Source organism: Pongo abelii, chromosome 1 (assembly GCF_028885655.2).
Source record: "Pongo abelii isolate AG06213 chromosome 1, NHGRI_mPonAbe1-v2.0_pri, whole genome shotgun sequence".
Classification (NCBI taxonomy): domain Eukaryota; kingdom Metazoa; phylum Chordata; class Mammalia; order Primates; family Hominidae; genus Pongo; species Pongo abelii.
The window spans coordinates 188,211,574-188,231,444 of record NC_071985.2 but is presented as its reverse complement, the minus strand read 5'-3'; the positions used below and the strand labels follow the sequence as shown (position 1 = coordinate 188,231,444).

Sequence of the window (19,871 nt, the reverse complement as noted above, 5' to 3'; positions counted from 1 at the left end):
CAACTATCTGATCTTTGACAAACCTGAGAAAAACAAGCAATGGGGAAAGGATTCCCTATTTAATAAATGGTGCTGGGAAAACTGGCTAGCCATATGTAGAAAGCTGAAACTGGATCCCTTCCTTACACCTTACACAAAAATTAATTCAAGATGGATTAAAGACTTACATGTTAGACCTAAAACCATAAAAACCCTAGAAGAAAACCTAGGCATTACCATTCAGGACATAGGCATGGGCAAGGACTTCATGTCTAAAACACCAAAAGCAATGGCAACAAAAGCCAAAATTGACAAATGGGATCTAATTAAACTAAAGAGCTTCTGCACAGCAAAAGAAACTACCATCAGAGTGAACAGGCAACCTACAGAATGGGAGAAAATTTTCACAACCTACTCATCTGACAAAGGGCTAATATCTAGAATCTACAATGAACTCAAACAAATTTACAAGAAAAAAACAAACAACCCCATCAAAAAGTGGGCAAAGGACATGAACGGACATTTCTCAAAAGAAGACATTTATGCAGCCAAAAAACACATGAAAAAATGCTCACCATCACTGGCCATCAGAGAAATGCAAATCAAAACCACGATGAGATACCATCTCACACCTGTTAGAATGGCAATCATTAAAAAGTCAGGAAACAACAGGTGCTGGAGAGGATGTGGAGAAATAGGAACACTTTTGTACTGTTGGTGGGACTGTAAACTAGTTCAACCCTTGTGGAAGTCAGTGTGGCGATTCCTCAGGGATCTAGAACTAGAAATACCATTTGACCCAGCCACCCCATTACTGAGTATATACCCAAAGGTCTATAAATCATGCTGCTATAAAGACACATGCACACGTATGTTTATTGCAGCACTATTCACAATAGCAAAGACTTGGAACCAACCCAAATGTCCAACAATTTTCATTTTCATTTCTAAGACATTTTCATTTATTCAGCCAATATTTATAGAGAGCTTGATATATACAGAACCTGTGCCTGTGCCAAATACTGGATATATAATGGTAAACAAAGCAGATACGGAGCTTATAGTTGGGGAGAGAGACCTGAAGCAAATAATCACATGTACACATTTTTGTGTGGAAAGGAAGAAGAGCCAAAGAAGGCTTCTCTGAGAAAGTGACATTTAAGCTGACACTTGAAGAATAAATAGGAGTTAGCCTGGCAGAGAGTGGAAGAAATACTGTGTACTTTTTGTTCAAAAAAAACATTATGTCATAAATTACTTTGGTAATTAAATACAACTATAATAAGGGAGGGAGGATAGAAATAGTATGGGAAAGGAGGATATTCTCTCAAGGAGAGGGAATATCATGTGAAAACGCAGGCAAAAGCCAGATCATGCAAAGTTTTGTATGCCACAGAAATTTGGACTCGATCCTAACAGTAATAGGAGGCCACTGAAGGATGGTGGTGTGAAGAATGGAATAGAGGGGATTAATAGTGGAAATTGAAAGATCAGTTAGATGGCTACTATAGCAATTTACGTGAGAGATTATAGTGGTTCGACTTAATAGGGAGAAGTAGAAAATTATGAAATATAGTTCTGTTCTTGCAACATATTGCATGTGGAATACACAAAAGGCAAAGGTGTTAGGAGTAACTACAAAGTTTTCATCATGATTCCATGGCTAGATGGTGGTGCTATATGGTGAATACAGGAGGATAAATAAATTTGGGGAAGAAGATCATAAAATCACATTTGGGTATGTTGATCTTGGGATGCCTTTATGACATTAAATAGTTGGATAAAGAGTCCAACGCTCAAAAGATATGGGCTGAAGAAATACATGTGTGAGGTCGGGCACAGTGGCTCATGCCTGTAATCCTAGCACTTTGGGAGGCCAAGGTGGGTGTGTTGCTTGAGACCAAGAGTTCAAGACCAGCCTGGGCAACGCAGCGAGACCCTGTCTCTATAAAAAAATACAAAAATTAGCCAAGCATGGTGGCATGAGCCTGTAGTCCCGGCTACTTGGGAGGCTGAAGTGGGAGGATCACTTGAACCCAGGGAGACTGAGGCTGCAGTGAGCTGTGATTGTGCCACTGCATTCCAGCCTAGGTGAGAGAGTAAGACCCTGCCTCAAAAAAAAAAAAATAAATAAATAAATAAATAAATAAATAAATACATTTGTAAGTCATGGAATGTAGGTAATATTTGAAGACAAGGATGTAAATGAGATTGCCTACAGAGATCATATAAAATAAGAAGAGGAGAAAATGTAAGATTAATCTATAAGAAATGTCAATATTCAAAGGTCACAGTAGCGGACAGCATTAAGGAATAAACAAGGGCACAAATCATTTAAGCAGATAAACTAGGTGTGGAGTTCACAAACTGGCTTCTTCAGCTATCTCTCACTAACTCCCAGGCAGCATCTTTTCTAAAAATTCTTTCTTTAGTTTAAAAATCTAATTAAATTAAAATGCCCTTATATGTTCACTGGTTAGAACATTTTAGTCTTTTCAGAGAAAGAGATGAGTATGAAACCACTTATCTTTAGTAACAGTAAAGTAGACCTAGTCAATGTAAATGATACTTTAACATTATAGTCTGAATTTTTTCCTAAGGACTAAAACTAAGAGAAATGGTGACAAGTGAAGATAAGATAGAAAGGATGTCTTTTATAAATAATTATGAAACAAACCATTGTATGGGTTCAGCCTCCACGTAAGCATTGAGGCTTATATAATGAGACCTGTCCTGAGGGGGTTATTATTAAGTCTAAGGAACCAATTTTTCTTTCTTTTTTTTTGAGATGGAGTCTCACTCTGTTGCCCAGGCTGGAGTGCAGTGGTGTGATCTCAGCTCACTGCAACCTCCGCCTCCAGGGTTCAAGCCATTCTCCTGCCTCAGCCTCCCAAGTGGCTGGGATTACAGGTGGTGCGCACTACCATGCCTGGCTAATTTTTGTATTTTTAGTAGAGATGGGATTTCACCATGCTGGTCAGGCTGGTCTTGAACTCCTGACCTCAGGTGATCTGCCTCCCCAGCCTCCCAAAGTGCTGGGATTACAGGTGTGAGCCATGGTGCCTGGCTGATAAATGGTAATTTAAAAATTTTAATGTATGGTGAGCTGAAATCATGCTATTGCACTCCAGCCTGGGCAACGAGAGTGAAACTCTGTCTCAAAAAAAAAAAAAAAACATTAATGTATTCCAATTTATTGGCCTTTTCCTACTAAAGAAAATTTTCTCTACCTCAAGGACATGAAGGTGTTCTCTTATCTTTTAGGTTTTACTCTTCTACTTTTCACATTTATATCTGCAATCCATCCACAACTGATTTTTCTGAATGGTATCAGGTAGAAATCAAGTTTCAACAAGAAACTCAATTTCCAGTTGATCCAGCATCGCTTATTGAAAAGATTATTCTTTTCCCTTTCTCGGCATTTAGTGGAATCCTCTCACTGTTTTGTTGCTGTTGTTTGTCTTTTTTTTTTTTTTCTGAGATAGGATCTTTGTCTCCCAGGCTGGAGTGCAGTGGTGCCATTGTAGCTCGCTGCAGCCTGAAACTCCTGGGCTCAAGCAATCCTCTGGCCTTGCCTCGGCCTCCTGAGCAGCTGGGACTACAGGCACACACCACCACGCCCAGCTAATGTTTTTGATTTTTTTTTTGTAGAGATGGGGGTCTTACTTTGTTGCCCAGGCTGGTCTTGAACTCCTGGGCTCATGTGATCCTCCTGCTTTGACCTCCCAGAGTGCTGGAATTACTGGCGTGAGCCATCCCACCCAGTCGGAATCTTTTCACTTTAGAAATTCATGTTTTTGGGCCGGGCACAGTGGCTCATACCTGTAATCCCAGCACTTTAGGAGGCCGAGGTGGGTAGATCACAAGGTCAGGAGATCGAGACCATCCTGGCTAACATGGTGAAACCCCGTCTCTACTGAAAATACAAAAAATTAGCCGGGCGTGGTGGTGGGCGCCTGTAGTCCCAGCTACTGGGGAGGCTGAGGCAGGAGAATGGTGTGAACTGGGGAGGTGGAGCTTGTAGTGAGCCAAGATCACGCCACTGCACTACAGCCTAGACGACAGAGTGAGACTCGGTCTCAAAAAAAAAAAAAAAAGAAATTCATGTTTTATTCTAGAAAATTTTGTTCAATTATTTCATTGGTGAATTCCTTACCTCTGTTTTCTATTTCTGAAACCCCTATTAACCCCTATTAGTTAAACACTGGAATTTGAGGACTCATTTTAATTTTTGATACATTTTTCCTCCTCTTTTTCATTTCTCTTTTTGCTCTATTCCATAGGAATTTTTTAAGGGAGTTGCAAAAAATAATCACTTTATTTGATATTACAGTTGTAGATATGGAGTATATTTTCTTTAAGAAATGAAAAACTAAGAAGAAAATGCCACTCAACATCGCTGGCATAGCAATAGGTCAGCAGGAAAAAAAAATACTGTGATAAACTTGTCTCTTTAATACGAAGAATAAATTCTAGGCCAAGCTTCAATATGCTTCCTGTTTTTTCACTACATATTTCTTTTACTGCTGCTCTTCATTCTTTTCCACATTTCATATTAGAGGACTGGTACAGCCTTTAAAACTTCTTTGATAGAAGCAAATCCAGTATCCACTGACATCTTCTCAAATGCACTCTAACCCATCAGATAGCCTGGCAGTTTCATTCTCATGAATACTTGAGTAGTCATGAAGAACCTCAATAAGACACACATGAATCCAATGAATAGAAGAAGAAATCTATTGAGTTTTGGGATATTTGGTGCATTCGATCAGTCCAGGATTATGAAACCTAAACCTCCCACCGTAAACAGGAAGCTGGATGCAAGTCCTTCCATAATATACTGTCCATTTACTCTGTAGGCCAAGAAAGCTACTGGCCTCTGATGCCCATGTTCATCAGTCATAGAACCAACAGTTGTAGGTTCAACAATAACATCATAAATTATTCCTCTGGTGATGAGGAAGTAAGACGCCACCACCAGAGCATACACAGTCATGGCCAACGGCATGGGCAGCCAGGGTGGCTTCTTCAGCTTCAAGTTAGGACATTCGTGCACAAAGAACGGGACACAGTACAAAGTCTCCATGTTGGTGGCAGCAAGGGCTGTTCTCCGTAGGAATTTTATGTTCCAACAATTCTACTGAGTTTTAAAATTTTCTGCCATCAAATGTGTAATACTCATTATTTTTTTTCTATTGTTTGCATTTGTTTTTGTAGTATCTAGTTATTTCATAGGTTGTAATATCTTTTTATTTCTGATATTAATAATTTTTCAAAGTTTTATCATTTCTGCATAGTTTGTATTTCCCCCAAATTCTTTTTCCATGTTTGTTAGTTCTATCTTCCACAGTATTCCACACTGTTGACCATTCACTTTTTGAAACTCAATGCTACATTTTCTTTGATAATAACTTGCTAGTTTTTTCCCATTACTTTGTTAATTCTTACATTGGCTCCTCTTTCATCACCTGTTTATTCAAGGATGTTTTCAATCAACAAACACTTATAGAACATTGATTATTTTATAGGTATCGTGCTTGGTGAGGGACACTCAGAAATTAGCAAAACATGGTTCCTGACCTGACTTCTCAAGTTATCTTACTTTTCTCTTGGTATTCAATCTTTCTTTCTTAATTTTAATTTTTGTGGGTAGATAGTAGGTGTATATATTTATGGGGTACATGAGATGTTTTGATATAGACATGCAATGCATAATAATCACAACATGGAAAATGGGGTATCCATTACCTCAAGTATTTATTCTTTGTGTTACAAACAATCCAATTATACTCTTTCAGTGATTTAAAAATGTACAATTAAATTATTTATTGACTATAATCATCCTGTTGTGCTATCAAATACTAGGTCTTTTTCATTCTAACTATGTTTTGTACACATTAACCATCCCCACCTCCCTGACATCCCCCGGCTACCCTTCCCAGCCTCTCGTAACCATCCTTCTACTCTATCTCCATGAGCTCAATTGTTTTGATTTTTAGATCTCACAAATAAGTGAGAACATGTGATGATGTTTGTCTTTCTGTGCCTGGGTTATTTCACCTAGCATAATAACCTCCAGTTCCATCCACGTTGTTGCAAATGACAGAATCTCATTTTTTTTTTTTTTTTTTTTTTGAGATAGGGTCTCACTCTGTCACCCAGGCTGGAGTGCAGTGGCATGATCATGGCTCACTGCAGCCTTAACCTCCTAAGCTCAAGCAATTCTCTTGCCTCAGCCTCCCCAGTAGTTGAGACTACAGGTGCATGCCACCAACACCTGGCTACTTTTTTGTAATTTTTCTAGAGATAGAGTTTTGCCATGTTGCCCAGGCTGGTCTTGAACTCCTGAGCTCAAGCAATCTGCCTGCTTCGACCTCCCAAAGTGCTAGGATTACAGGTGTGAGCCACTGCACCCAACTGATCTCATTCTTTTTTATTGCTGCATAGTACTCCACTGTGTATAAGTACCACATTTTCTTTATGCATTCGTCTGCTGATGGACACTTAGGATGGTTCCATATCTTGGCTATTGTGAACAGTGCTGCAACAAACAAACATGCAAGTGCAGACCTCTCTCTGATATACCGATTTCCTTTCTTTGGGGTATATACCCAGCAGTAGGATTGCTGAATCATATGGTAGCTCTGTTTAGTTTTTTGAGGAACTTTCAAACTGTTCTCCATAGTGGTTGTACTAATTTACTTTGCCACCAACAGTGTACGAGGGTTCCCTTTTCTCCACATCCTCACCAGCACTTCTTATTGCCTGTCTTTTGGATATAAGCAATTTTTACTGAGGTGAGATGACATGACATTGTGGTTTAGATTTGCATTTCTCTGATGACAAATGATATTGAGTACCTTTTCATATACTCATTTGCCATTTGTATGTCCTCTTTTGAGAAATGTCTGTTCAGATCTATTGCCCATTTTAAAATCAGATTATTAGATTTTTTTCCTATTGAATTAAACTCCTTAGATATTCTGGTTATTAATTCCTTGTCAGATGGGTAGTTTGCTAATATTTTCTCCCATTCTGTGGGTTATCTCTTCACTTTGTCGATTATTTCCTTTCTGTACAGAAGCTTTTTAACTTGATGTGATCCCATTTATCCATTTTTGCTTTGGTTGCCTGTGCTTGTGGGTTATTATTCAAGAAATCTTTGCCCAGTCCAGTGTCCTAGAGAGTTTCCCCAATGTTTTCTTGTAGTAGTTTCATAGTTTCAGGTCTTAGATTTAAGTCTTTAATCCATTTTTATCTGATTTTTGTATATGGCTAGAGATAGGGGTCTAGTTTCATTTCCTCTGCATATAGATATCCAGTTTCCCAGCATCCACTTATTGAAAAAACTGTCTTTTCCCCAGTGTATGTTCTTGGCACCTTTGTAACAAATGAGTTCAGTGTAGGTGTGTGGATTTGTTTCTGGGTTTTCTATTCTGTTCCATTGGTCTGTGTGTCTATTTTATGACAGTACCATGCTATTTTAGTTACTATAGCTCTGTAGTATAATGTGAAGTCAAGTAATAACTCCAGTTTTGTTCTTTTTGCTTAGGATAGCTTTGGTTATTCCAGGTCTTTTGTGGTTTCACATAACAAAAAACAATTTTAGAATTGTTTTTTCTATTTCTGTGAAAAATGTCATTGGTATTTTGATAGGGATTACATTGAATCTGTAGATTGAGTAGTATGAATATTTTAACAATATTGATTTTTCCAATCCATGAACATGGAATATCTTTCCATTTTTTGGTGTCTTCTTCAATTTCTTTCATCGGTGTTTTATAGTTCTCATTATAGAGATCTTTCACTTCTTTGGTTAACTCCTAAGTATTTAATTTTATTTGTGGCCATTGTAAATGGGATTACTTTTTAAATTTATTTTTTAGATTGTTCACTGTTCCCATATACAATTGCTACTGATTTTTTTTTTTTTTTTTTTTTTTTTTGGTGGAGTCTCACTGTTGTCGCCCCGGCTGGAGTTGCAGTGGCACGATCTCAGCTCACTGCAACCTCTGCCTCCTCGGTTCAAGCGATTCTCCTGCCTCAGCTTTCCAAGTAGCTGGGATTACAGGTGCCCACCATCACACCTGGGTAATTTTTGTATTTTTAGTAGAGGTAGAGTTTCACCATGTTGGCCAGGCTTGTCTCAAACTCCTGACCTTAGATGATCCTCCTGCCTCGGCCCTCCAAAGTGATGGGATTACAGACGTGAGCCACCGCGCCCGGCCTGCTGATTTTTGTAAGTTGATTTCGTATCCTGCAACTTTACTGAATTTGTTAATCAATTCTAATAGTTTTTCGGTGGAGTCTTTAGGTTTTTCCAAATATAAGATCATATCATCTGCAAACGAGGATAATTTGACTTCTTCCTTTCCAATTTAAATGCCCTTACTTCTCTCTCGTTTGCTTGCTCTAGCTAGGACCTCCAGCATTATGTTGAATAACAGTGGTAACATGGGGCATCCTTGCCATGTTCCAGATCTTAGAGGAAAGGTTTTCAGTTTTTCCCCATTCAATATGATATTAGCTGTGGGTCTGCCATATATGTCTTTTATTATGTTGAGGTATGTTCCTTCTATACCCATTTTTTAAAGCATTTTTATCATGAAGAGATGTTGGATTTTATCAAGTGCTTTTTCAGCATCAATTGAAATGATCATATGGTTTTTATACTTTATTCTGCTGATATGATGTATCATATTGATTGATTTCCATATATTGAACCATCCTTGCATCTCAGGGATAAATCCCACTTGGTCATGATGAATGATCTTTTTAATGTATTGTTGAATTCAGTTTGCTAGTATTTTGTTGAGGATTTTTTGCATCAATATTCATCAGAGATATTGGCCTGTAGTTTTATTTTTTTGATATGTCTTTGTCTGGTTTTGGTATCAGGGTAATATTTGCCTTGTAGAATGAGTTTGGAAGTATTTCTTCCTCCTCTATTTTCAGAATAGTTTGAGTAAGATTGGTATTAATCCTTCTTTAAATGTTTGGTAGAATTCAGCTGCATCTCAGGCTTTTCATTACTGGGTTGACTTTTTTTTATTATGGCTTTGATCTTGTTACTTGTTATTGGTCTGTTCAAGTTTTGGGTTTCTTCATGGTTCAGTCTTGATAGGTTATATGAGTCTTGAAATTTGTCCATTGCTTTTAGATTTTCTGATTTATTGGCATATAGTTGTTCACAGTAGCCACTAATGATCCTTCGAATTTCTGTGGTATCAGCTGTAATGTCTCCTTTTTCAACTCTGATTTTATTTATTTGGGTCGTCTCTCTTTTTTTCTTAGTCTGGCTAAAGGTTTGTCAATTTTAACTTTTCAAAAAACCAACCTTTTGTTTTATTGATTTTTTTGTATTGTTTTCATTTCAATTTATTTCTGCTCTGATCTTTATTATTTCTTTTCTTCTATTAATATTAATTTTGGGTTTGGTTTGCTCTTGCTTTTCTAGTTCTTTAAGATGCATCATTAGATTGTTTATTTGAAGTTTTTCTTCTTTTTGATGTAGGTACTTACAGCTATACATTTCCCTCTTAGTACTGCTTTTGCTGTATCCCATAGGTTTTAGTATGTTGTGTTTCCATTATCATTGGTTTTAAGAAAATTTTCAATTTCCTCTTAATTTCTTTATTGACCCACTGGTCATCCAGGAGCATATTGTTTAATTTCCATGTATTTGTATAGTTTCCAAAATTCCTCTTGTTATTGATTTCTAGTTTTATTCCATTGTGGTCAGAGAAGACGCTTATTTCTTTTTTTTGACTGTTTTAAGACTTGTTTTGTAACCTAACATGTGGTCTACCTTTGAGAATAATCCATGTGCTGAGGAAAAAAATGTGTATTCTGCAGCTGCTGGCTGAAATGTTCTGTAAATATCTATTAGTTGCATTTGGTGTATCGTGCAGATTAAATCCAATGTTTCTTTGTTGATTTTCTGTCTGGAGGATGTGTCCAATGCTAATAGTGGGGTGTTGAAGTCTCTAGCTATTACTATACTGAGGTCTCTCTATTTAGTTGTAATAGTATTTGCTCTATATATTTGGGTGCTCCAGTGTTGGGTGTATATATATTTACAATTGTTATATCCTCTTACTGAACTAACCCCTTTATCATTATATCATGACCTTGTCTCTTCTTTTAGTTTTTGTCTGACAAAAGTATAGCTACTCCTGCTCCTTTTGTTTCCATTGACATGAAATACCTTTTTTTTTCAATCCCTTAATTTTCAGTCTATGTTTGTCTTTATAAGTGAAGTGTGTTTCTTGTAGGTAACAGATCACTGGGTCTAATTTTTTTTTAATCCATCCAGCCACTTTATGTCTTTTTATTGGAGAGCTTAGTCTATTTACATTCAGTGTTGTTATTGATAAGTAAGGACTTAGTCCTGTCATTTTGTTATTTGTTTTCTGGTTGTTCTGTGGTCTTCTCTTCCTTCTTTCCTTCCTGTTCTCCTTTAGTGAAGGTGACTTTCTCTGGTGTTATGATTTAGTTTCTTACTTTTAACTTTTTGTGTATCTGTTGTATTTTTTTTTTTTTGGCTTGAAGTTACCATGAGGCTTGCAAATACTATCTTATAACCCATTATTTTAAACTGATAACAACTTACACTGTTTAAATAAGCAAACAAACAAGCCAAAAGAGACCTAATAAAAACTCTACAACTTAACTTCGTGTCCCTGCTTTTTAACTTTTTGTTGTTTCTACTTTTATCTTATTATGCTATGTCTTGAAAGTTGTAGTTATTATTTGTGATTGGTTCATAGTTTAGCCTTTCTACTTAAGAGTAGTTTACACATCACAGTTACAGTGTTATAATATTCCGTGTTTTTCTGTCTACTTACTATCACCAGTGAGTTCTGTACCTTCATATGATTTCTTACTGTTCATTAACATCCTTTTTGTACTGATAGAAGTACTCCCTTTTAGCATTTCTTGTAGGCCAGTCTGGTGTTGATGAAATCCCTCAGTTTTTGTTTGTCTGGGAAAGTCTTTATTTCTCCTTCATGTTTGAAGGGTATTTTTGCCAAACATACTATTTTAGGATAAAAGTTTTTTTCCTTCACTTTAAACATGTCATGCCACTCTCTCCTGGCCCGTAAAGTTTCCACTGAGAAGTCTGCTGCCAGACTCCATTGTATGTTACTTTTTCTCTTGCTACTTTTAGGATCCTTTCTTTATCCTTGACCTTTGGGAGTTTGATTATTAAATGTCTTAAAGTAGTCTTCTTTGGGTTAAATATGCTTGGTGTTCTATAACCTACCTGTACTTGGATATTGATATATCTTCCTCTAGGTTTGGGAAATTCTCTGATATAATCCCTTTGAATAAACTCTCTACCCCCAATCTCTTTGTATACATCCTCTTTTAAGCCCAATAACTCTTAGATTTGCCCCTTGAAGCTATATTCTAGATCTTGTAGGTATGTATCACTCATTTTATTCTTTTTTTCATCTCTTCTACTGTGAATTTTCAAATAGCCTGTCTTCAAGTTCACTAATTCCTTCTTCTGCTTGATCAATTCTGCTATTAAAAGACTCTGATGCATTCTTCTGTATGCCAATTGCATTTTTCAGCTCCAGAATTTTTGCTTCTTTTGGAGTATTTCAATCTCTTTGTTAAATTTATCTGATAGAATTCTAAACTCCTTCTTTGTGTTATCTTGAATTTCTTTGAGTTTCCTCAAAACAGCTATTTTGAATTCTTTCTGAAAGGTCACACATCTGTGTTTCTCCAGGATTGGTTCCTGGTACCTTTAGTTCATTTGATGAGGTCATGTTTTCCTGGATGGTGTTGATGCTTGTAGATGTTCGTCAGTGTCTGGGAATTGAAGAGTTAGGTATTTGTTGTAGTCTTCTTAGCCTTGGCTTGTTTGTACCTGTCCTTCTTGGGAAGGCTTTCCAGATATTTGAAAGGACTTGGGTATTGTGATCTAAGCTGTATCTGCTTTAGTGGTCACCCCAACCCCAGTAATACTGTGGTTCTTGCAGACCCATAGAGGTACCGCCTTGGTGGTCTAGAACAAGATCCGGAAGAATTCTCTGGGCAACCACAGGCAGAGACTCTTGTTCTCTTCCCTTAGTTTCTCCCAAACTAATGGGGTCTTTCTCTGTTCTGAGCTATCTGGAGCTGGTAGTGGTGTGACATAAGTACCCTTGTGGCCACCACCACTAGGACTGTGCTTGGTCAAATCTGAAGCCAGCACCAAACTAGGTCTCACCCAAGGTTTGTTGTAACCACTCCCTAGCTACCATCTGTGTTCACTCAAGGCCCTGAGGCTCCACAATCAGCAGGTGGCAAAGCCAGCCAGGCCTGTGTCCTTCTCTTCAGGATGGTGGGTTCCTCCAGACTCTGGGTGTGTCCAGAGGTGCCATCCAGGAGCCAGCCAGGGACTAGAGTAAAAAAACCTTAGATGTTCACCTGCTGTTCCATTGTAGTGTGGCTGAGCTGGCACTCAAACCACAAGATATAGTCCTTCCTGTCAGGCCTGTGAGCCCAAGCTAAGCCATAGTATCCCCTGTGACCTACACGTATAGGTCCAGATGGCCCGAAGCAAGTGAAGAATCACAAAAGAAGTGAAAATGGCTGGTTCCTGCCTTAACTGATGACATTCCACCACAAAAGAAGTGAAAATGGCCGGTCCCTGCCTTAAATGATGACATTACCTTGTGAAATTCCTTCTCCTGGCTCATCCTGGCTCAAAAGCTCCCCCACTGAGCACCTTGTGACCCCCACCCCTGCCAGCCAGAGAACAACCCCCTTTGATTGTAATTTTCCACTACCTACCCAAATGTTATAAAATGGCCCCACCCCTATCTCCCTTCACTGACTATCTTTTCGGACTCAGCCCGCCTGTACCCAGGTGAAATAAACAGCCTTGTTGCTTACACAAAGCCTGTTTGGTGGTCTCTTCACATGGACGCACATGACACTTCCACTCTTCCTGCCCCTTTCCAAAGGCAGAGGAGCCTCCCACGGCCACCACTACCACAGGCCCACGAGGAGTACTGCCAGACTACCATTTAAGGCCCAAGGCCTCTCCAGTCAGCGTGTGGTGAATGCTGCCTGGCTTGCGACTCACCCTTCAGGGCAGTGCACTCCTCAGTGGCCCAGGGCAGGTCTAGAAAAGCCATCCAAGAGCTAAGTCCTGGAATGAAGGACCCCAAGAGGCCACTTGGTGCTCTAGACCCTGTGGCTGAGCTGGTACCTAAGGTGCAAGACAAAGTCCCCTTTGCTTTTACTTCCACTTTTCTCAAGTGGAAGGAAGGCATCTTGCCCCATACCACCACAGCTGGGAATGTCCTGAGACTCACCTTAAGCCAGCAAGTTTCAGAGTCTCACCTTAAGCCAGCAAGTTTCAGAGTCTCACCCAAGGTTCTCAATGTATCATGTATCATGAGTATCACTGCTGGTTATTCAGGGCCCCCAGGGCTCTTCAGTTAGCAGGCAATGAATCCTGTCAGGACTAGTTCCTTCCCTTCAAAGGCAGCAGGTTCCTTTCTGGCCCAAGGTGTGTCAAGTAATGTAGTACAGGGAGCTAGGGCCTGGAAAGGGGGCTTCACGACTCTGACTGGTGCCCTATCCTGGTGTGGCTGGGCTGGTATCCAAGATGCAAGACAAACTCATCCCCACTCTTCCCTCTCCTCTCCTCAAGCAAAGGGACAGGGTCTCTTTTGGAGCCGTAAGCTGAACTGCCTGGGGTTAAGGGAAGGGTGATGCCATCACTCCCTCAGCTACCCCAGCTGGTGTCTCAGTAGGTCACATGTCTCCCCACAGTCCACTGTCTCTGGGCCCAGTTCAGCATTAGGACATGCCTAGGAGTTGCAGTCCTTGCGGCCTAGACTGCCTTTCGAGTTTATTTAAGGCCCCAGAGCACTTTAGCCCACAGAGAGAAGGCTTGCTGGAACTCAAGTTTGGACTGCTGGGACTGGCAATTCCTCTTTGGCTAGGGCTGGTTTAAATGCTCCCTTTATGGGCAGGTGTCGGCTGACTTTGGTCCGGTTTTGTTTTCCGTTATAATAGGGCAGCACTGAGTTTAATGCCTCAGAAATGCTGCAATTTCTGTTTTCCCAATGGACCAAAATGCTTTCCACACCATGCTATGACTGCTGGGCGACTGGGCAGGTGTGGCACTGGTGATTCAAGACTGTTTTTCCTACTTCCTCAGTGCCTCTTTTAGCAATATGAAGTTAAAACCAGATATTGTGAGTGCTCACCTGATTTTTGGTTCTTATGTGGGTACTTTTTTTGTGTGTAGATGGTTCTTAGATTGGTGTCCTCATGTGAGGAGGTAGGGAACAATTGGTGTAGCCTTCTATTCTGCCATCTTGTTCTGCCTCCTTCCTCAATCTTTCTTTTTGGATAAGAGAAACTGAAGTCCTGGCAGGATGCTGTATCCCAGAGAATCTTGGGGTATGGAGTTACCAGAACAAATCACAAGTAGCGCATAGAGTAGTGCTAGAGGCAGAGCTGGAAGGATAGTCAAATCTGAGTAACCAATCCAAAAAAGACAAGGCAATGTCTAGCTACAAACACATATAGGGACTAATACAAGAAATGGTTTCAGGGAAGTGGGGAGCAGAGCAAAGCTTGGATCTGTTCTTAAGATTAAAAGCAGGTAGCTAGCAGTTTTGGGCATTTTATTCCTGCTGTTTTAGGTTTGTTTTGGTGAGGAATGGGGTTAAAGAGAAAGGAGAAGGAAAATGTTCTAAGTGTTTAAAGATTTAGCAGGGAACAGAAATATGATTTTAAACATCATTTTTATCTAAAATTTTTGATTTCAAAAATTCTGACTTTCTCCCTCAGTTCCAGGTCCATATATTCAACTGTTTATCAGAAATCTTTATCTAAATGTCCTAGAAGTATCTCAAACTTAAATCTATCTTCCTCCTAAATTCATTTCTCCTCTTTTGTTCTCTAATGAATGGCAACATCATTATCAAAACCATCAATGCCATCCTAGCTAGACACTTTGGAATTCAGTTCTACGTCTTCTTCTTATTCATTCCTCACTCATCCAATATACTTGAATTTTCAGTCCAGTCCATTTTATTTCTATGATATCTCCCCTTTTTGTATCATGCTTATACCAGTACTGGTTATAGAAACAGATCAGGAAAGGGCCTGTAGAATACTATGGAACCTGTCGTAGAAAGCTAATATAAGTATGGGATAAACATGTATACAGAAGTAGTAGTTCCTGGGGAAGGCTGAGAATCACATCTCAAGTTGATTGTGGCAATTGCAGCCTAAGTTCAGACAAAAATTAAGATATGGGAATGGGAAGTGTAATGAGGAATGTAGGTTTTTTCAGCACAGTAGTAATGAGGGAAGAGGGTTATTTTGGTGACAGTTGTGGTGAAAAAGACAGGCCAATACAAGTCCTGAACCAAGGCAGCCAGTTCAAGAAGAGGCAAGAGAGCTTGGAAATAATTCTGGGGGAAAAGATAGTGGGAACGAGGCACAAAAGCAGGCCATAGCCCAGCTGTCAGGGTACAGAGCTATTCTTCTCTCTGGTGCTACAGGCCTGGGGGATGGGGGCAGAACTCAGGTCTCAAAAAGGAGGTCAGAGTAGAACAGCCTCTCTGTGTGGGATAAGAAGATATATAGAGAGCTACTTTTTGACAGTATCACTCAAATAGAGAGAGCTCAGTTATTATGTAAACACTGCAACTTTGAGTATAAAGCAACGTAACATTTTTGCTAGTTAGCAAGAGTTCCTGGAAGCCTGTCTGTTCTTTCTTTATTCCTTTTATTTTTATTTTTTGAGACAGAGTCTTACTCTGTTGTCCATGCTGAGGACAGTAGCATGATCACTGTTCATTGCAGCCTCGATACCCTGGGCTCAAGCAATTCTCCTGCCTCAGCTTCCTGAGTAGCTGGGACCACAAGCGCACACCACCATGCCTGGCTAATTTTTTGATTTTTTGTAGAGATGAGGTCTCACTATGTTGTTCAGGCTGTTTGTATCTCCTGGAGTCTGGCAATCCTCCTGCCTTGACCTCCCAAAGTGTTGGGATTACAGGCGTGAGCCACCACGCCCAGCTCTGACTGTTCTTTCTGAGGTTGTTTGTAAGACTTGATTGACTCTGTTGAACAACTGTGAAAGACAGGTCCTTTGGCATGTAGACTACTCTATTATACAGGCCACCCACCTGGTCTCATTGCCTCCTTCACACTAGTAGCTAAGTTATTGTATTAGTCTGTTCTTGCACTGCTATAAAGAAATAACTGAAACTGGGTAATTTATAAAGAAAAGTTTAATTGGCTCACAGTTCCACAAGATGTACAGGAAGCATGTCTGGGGAGGCCTCAGGAAACTTACAAGACAAAGGGGAAGCAGACATGTCTTATATGGCTGGTGCAGGAGGAAGAGAGAGAAGTGGGAAGGGCTACATACTTTTATTTACATTTATTTATTATTTTGAGACAAAGTCTGGTTCTATCACCAGGCTGGAGTGCAGCGGTGCAATTTTGGTTCACTGCAATCTCTGCCTCCTGGGCTCAAGCCATCCTCCCACCTCAGCCTCCCGAGTAGTTGGGACTACAGGGATGCACCACAATGCCCAGCTAATTTTTGAATTTTTTGTGGAGACAGGGTTTTGCCATATTTCCTGGGCTGGTCTCAAACTCCTGTGTGCAAGCAATCCACCCACCTTGGCTTCCCAAAGTACTGGGATTACAGGTGTGAGCCTCTGCGCCCGGCCTACACACTTTTAAATAACCAGATCTCATGAGAACTCACTCACTATCATGAGAACAGCAAGGGATAAATCCATCCCCATGATCCAATCACCTCCCATCAGGCCCTTCTCCAACAGTGGGGATTACAAATTCAATATAAGATTTGGGTGGGGACACAAATCCAAACCATATAATTCTGCCCCTGGCCCCTTCTAAATCTCATATCCTTCTCACATTGCAAAATACAATCACCCTTCTCAACAGTCCCCCAAGTCTTAACTCATTTCAGCATTAACTCAAAAGCCCACCATCCAAAGTCTCATCTGAGACAAGGCAAGTCCCTTCCACTTATGAGCCAGTAAAATCAAAAACAAGTTAGTTACTTCCAAGATACAACGGAAGTATAGGCATTGGGTAAATACTCCTACCGTTTCAAAAAGGAGAAATCAGCCAAAAGAGAGGGGCTACAGGCCCCAGGCAAGTCCAAAACCCAGCAGGGCAGTCACTAAACCTTAAAACTCCAAAATAATCCCCTTTGGCTCCATGTCTCACATCCATGTCACAGTGATGCAACGGGTGGGCACCTAAGGCCTTGAGAAGCTCCACCCCCAAGAGCTCAGCTCCCATGGCTGCTTTCAAGGGCTGGTGTTGAGTGCCTGTGGCTGAAATGCTTTTGAGACAGTTTCCTCATTGTCTTGGCTTCACTTAAGCAAATTTCTGCAGTCAGCTTGTATTCCTCCCCTGAAAGGGGGAATTCTTTTCTACCATATGGCCAGGCTGCAAATTTTCCAAACTTTTACACTCTGTTTCCCTTTTAAATATAAGTTCTAGTTTTAGGTTAGTTTTTTTTTGTTTTTTTTTTGTTTTGTTTTGTTTTTTGCTCACAAATATGAGCTGAGATTGCTAGAAGCAGTCAGGCTACATCTTCAACACTGCTGCACAGAAATTTCTTCTGCCAGATGCCCCAGATCATCACCCTCAAGTTCAAAGTTCCACAGATCCCAAGGGCAGGGGCACAATGCCTCAAACATCTTTGCTCCAGTTGCCAAAAAGCACCCCATCTTCATCTGAGACCATCTCAGCCTGGACTTCATTGTCAATATCACTATCAGCATTTTGGTCACAACAATTTAACACGTCTCTAGGAAGCTCCAAACTTTCCTTCATCCTCCTGTCTTCTTCTAACCCCTCTACACTTTTCTAACCTCTGCCACTTTTCTAACCAGTTCTGAAGCTGCTTCCACATTTTCAGGTATCTTTATGGCAATGCCTGACTTCCCAGTATCAATTTTCTGTATTAGTACATTCTTGCACTGCTATAAAAAAATACCTGAGAATGGGTAATTTATTTTTAAAAAAGAGGTTTAATTGGCTCATGGTTCTGCAGGCTGTACAGGAAGCACGGCTTGGGAGGCCTCAGGAAACTTACAATCATGGTGGAAGGCAAAGGGGAAGCAGGCACATCTTACCTGGCTGGAGCCAGAGGAAGAGAGAGAAGGGGCAGGTGCTTACACACTTTTCAATAACCGGATCTTATGAAAACTCACTCATTATCAGGAGAACAGAGAGGGGGATATCTGCCCCCATGATCCATTCACCTCCCACAAGGCCCCTCCTCCAACATGGGAGATTACAACTGGATATGACATTTGAGCAGGGACACAAATCCAAACTGTATCAGTTATCGTCCAAAAAAGAAAGGTAGTTTAGGGAAACTCAAAAAACTTTACAGAAATTCAAAAAATTCTTATGTCAAATGAACCTAGGTTATAAATAACTTCCTTATTTAAAAAGTAGAAATTATTATACCTCACAAAGTAGTTTTGAAACCTAAATGAATTAACATATACAAAGTCCTCTGCAGACAGAAAACCAAACACTGCGTGTTCTCACTCATAGGTGGGAATTGAAAAATGAGAACACTTGGACACAGGGCGAGGAACATCACACCCCAGGGCCTGTCGTGGGGTGGAGGGCAGGGGAAGGATAGCATTAAGAGAAATACCTAATGTAAATGACCAGTTAACGGGTGCAGCAAACCGACATTGCACATGTATACCTATGTAACAAACCTGCACGTTGTGCACATGTACCCTAGAACTTAAAGTATAATAAAAAATAAAGTCCTTTGCATGATGCTTGGAACACAGTGGGATCTAAAAAGCAAAATGAAAACTGGCTTATTAACTCTTCTTAAAATTTTTCTTTTTCCTTTTTTTTTTGGAGATGGAATCTTGTTCTGTCTGTCACCCAGGCTGGAGTGCACTGGCGTGATCTTGGCTCACTGCAGCCTCCGCCTCCCAGGTTCAAGCAATTCTCCCACCTCAGCCTCCAAAGTAGCTGGGATTACAGGCATGCACCACCATGCCTGGATGATTTTTGTATTTTTAATAAAGACAGGGTTTCACCATGTTCACTAGGCTGGTCTTGAACTCCTGACCTCAAGTGATCCACCCACCTTGACCTCCCAAAGTGCGGGAATCACAGGCATGAGCCACCATGCCTGGCCCCTTCTTAAAAATTTTCAATGGTTTTCCATGATTAGGCTTCTACAATCTGGTTTCATTATAAAAACAAGCATTTGTTTCAGACCTGTCTGTTGTTGCTACTAGGTTATAAGCTACTTTAAGAACCATGTCTGTTTTAGACCCTCAACAATCAGCACTATTCCCTGCACATGGTACTTAATAAATATTTGTTGAATGAATGAGTGAACATAAACTCTTTCTCCATTAATGCACCCCCAATATATAGTTCATATGCACAATGCTAACACATGCTCCTTAGAATAACTCTGATGCTAATGTAGGGTCCTGAAATATCAAGGGAATTCTCATATCCATCTCAATTCACTGAATGATACAAATTATTTTGTGCTTTCTTTCACTGTTTGAACACTTCAGGCTCCTAGGGACAGGGACTGCATTGACAAAGTCCATAAACTAGACCAACATATAATACTATCATTCTCTGTTCTTTTTCACCAAAATCTTTTTAAGATACACAGTTGGACTGCTTTAAGAAACTTAGAGTTAAACACAGTTGTTTGGATAGAATGAAATGATTAAAGTTAAGTGATTGCAACTGCAGAAATATCCCAATCTCTTAACATGCAATAAAGTAACAAAGCAGAGGTAAGAGGGTTGCTTTGGTGACAGTGGTGATGAAAAAGACCTTTTTTTTTTCAATAAAAAACTTGTACAGTT

The 19,871-nt window shown here is 39.9% G+C and overlaps 2 protein-coding genes across 4 annotated transcripts in view; both read right to left on the bottom strand.

Moving 5' to 3' along the window:
* The window catches only part of ZSWIM5 (zinc finger SWIM-type containing 5), a 281,205-nt gene that overhangs the window by 55,679 nt on the left and 205,655 nt on the right, over positions 1–19,871 (bottom strand). The gene's annotated exons all lie outside the window — the stretch shown is intronic.
* Positions 2,746–19,865, bottom strand: LOC129051109 (oligosaccharyltransferase complex subunit OSTC-like). Its single transcript, XM_054535712.2, has one exon. The coding sequence runs from the start codon at positions 5,063–5,065 to the stop codon at positions 4,748–4,750; it is 318 nt and encodes a 105-aa protein (XP_054391687.1). The 5' UTR covers positions 5,066–19,865; the 3' UTR covers positions 2,746–4,747.

What these genes read in the sequence shown, in the direction of transcription:
- LOC129051109 (XM_054535712.2), bottom strand. Translation starts at nt 5,065, where the DNA reads ATGGAGACTTTGTACTGTGTCCCGTTCTTTGTGCACGAATGTCCTAAC.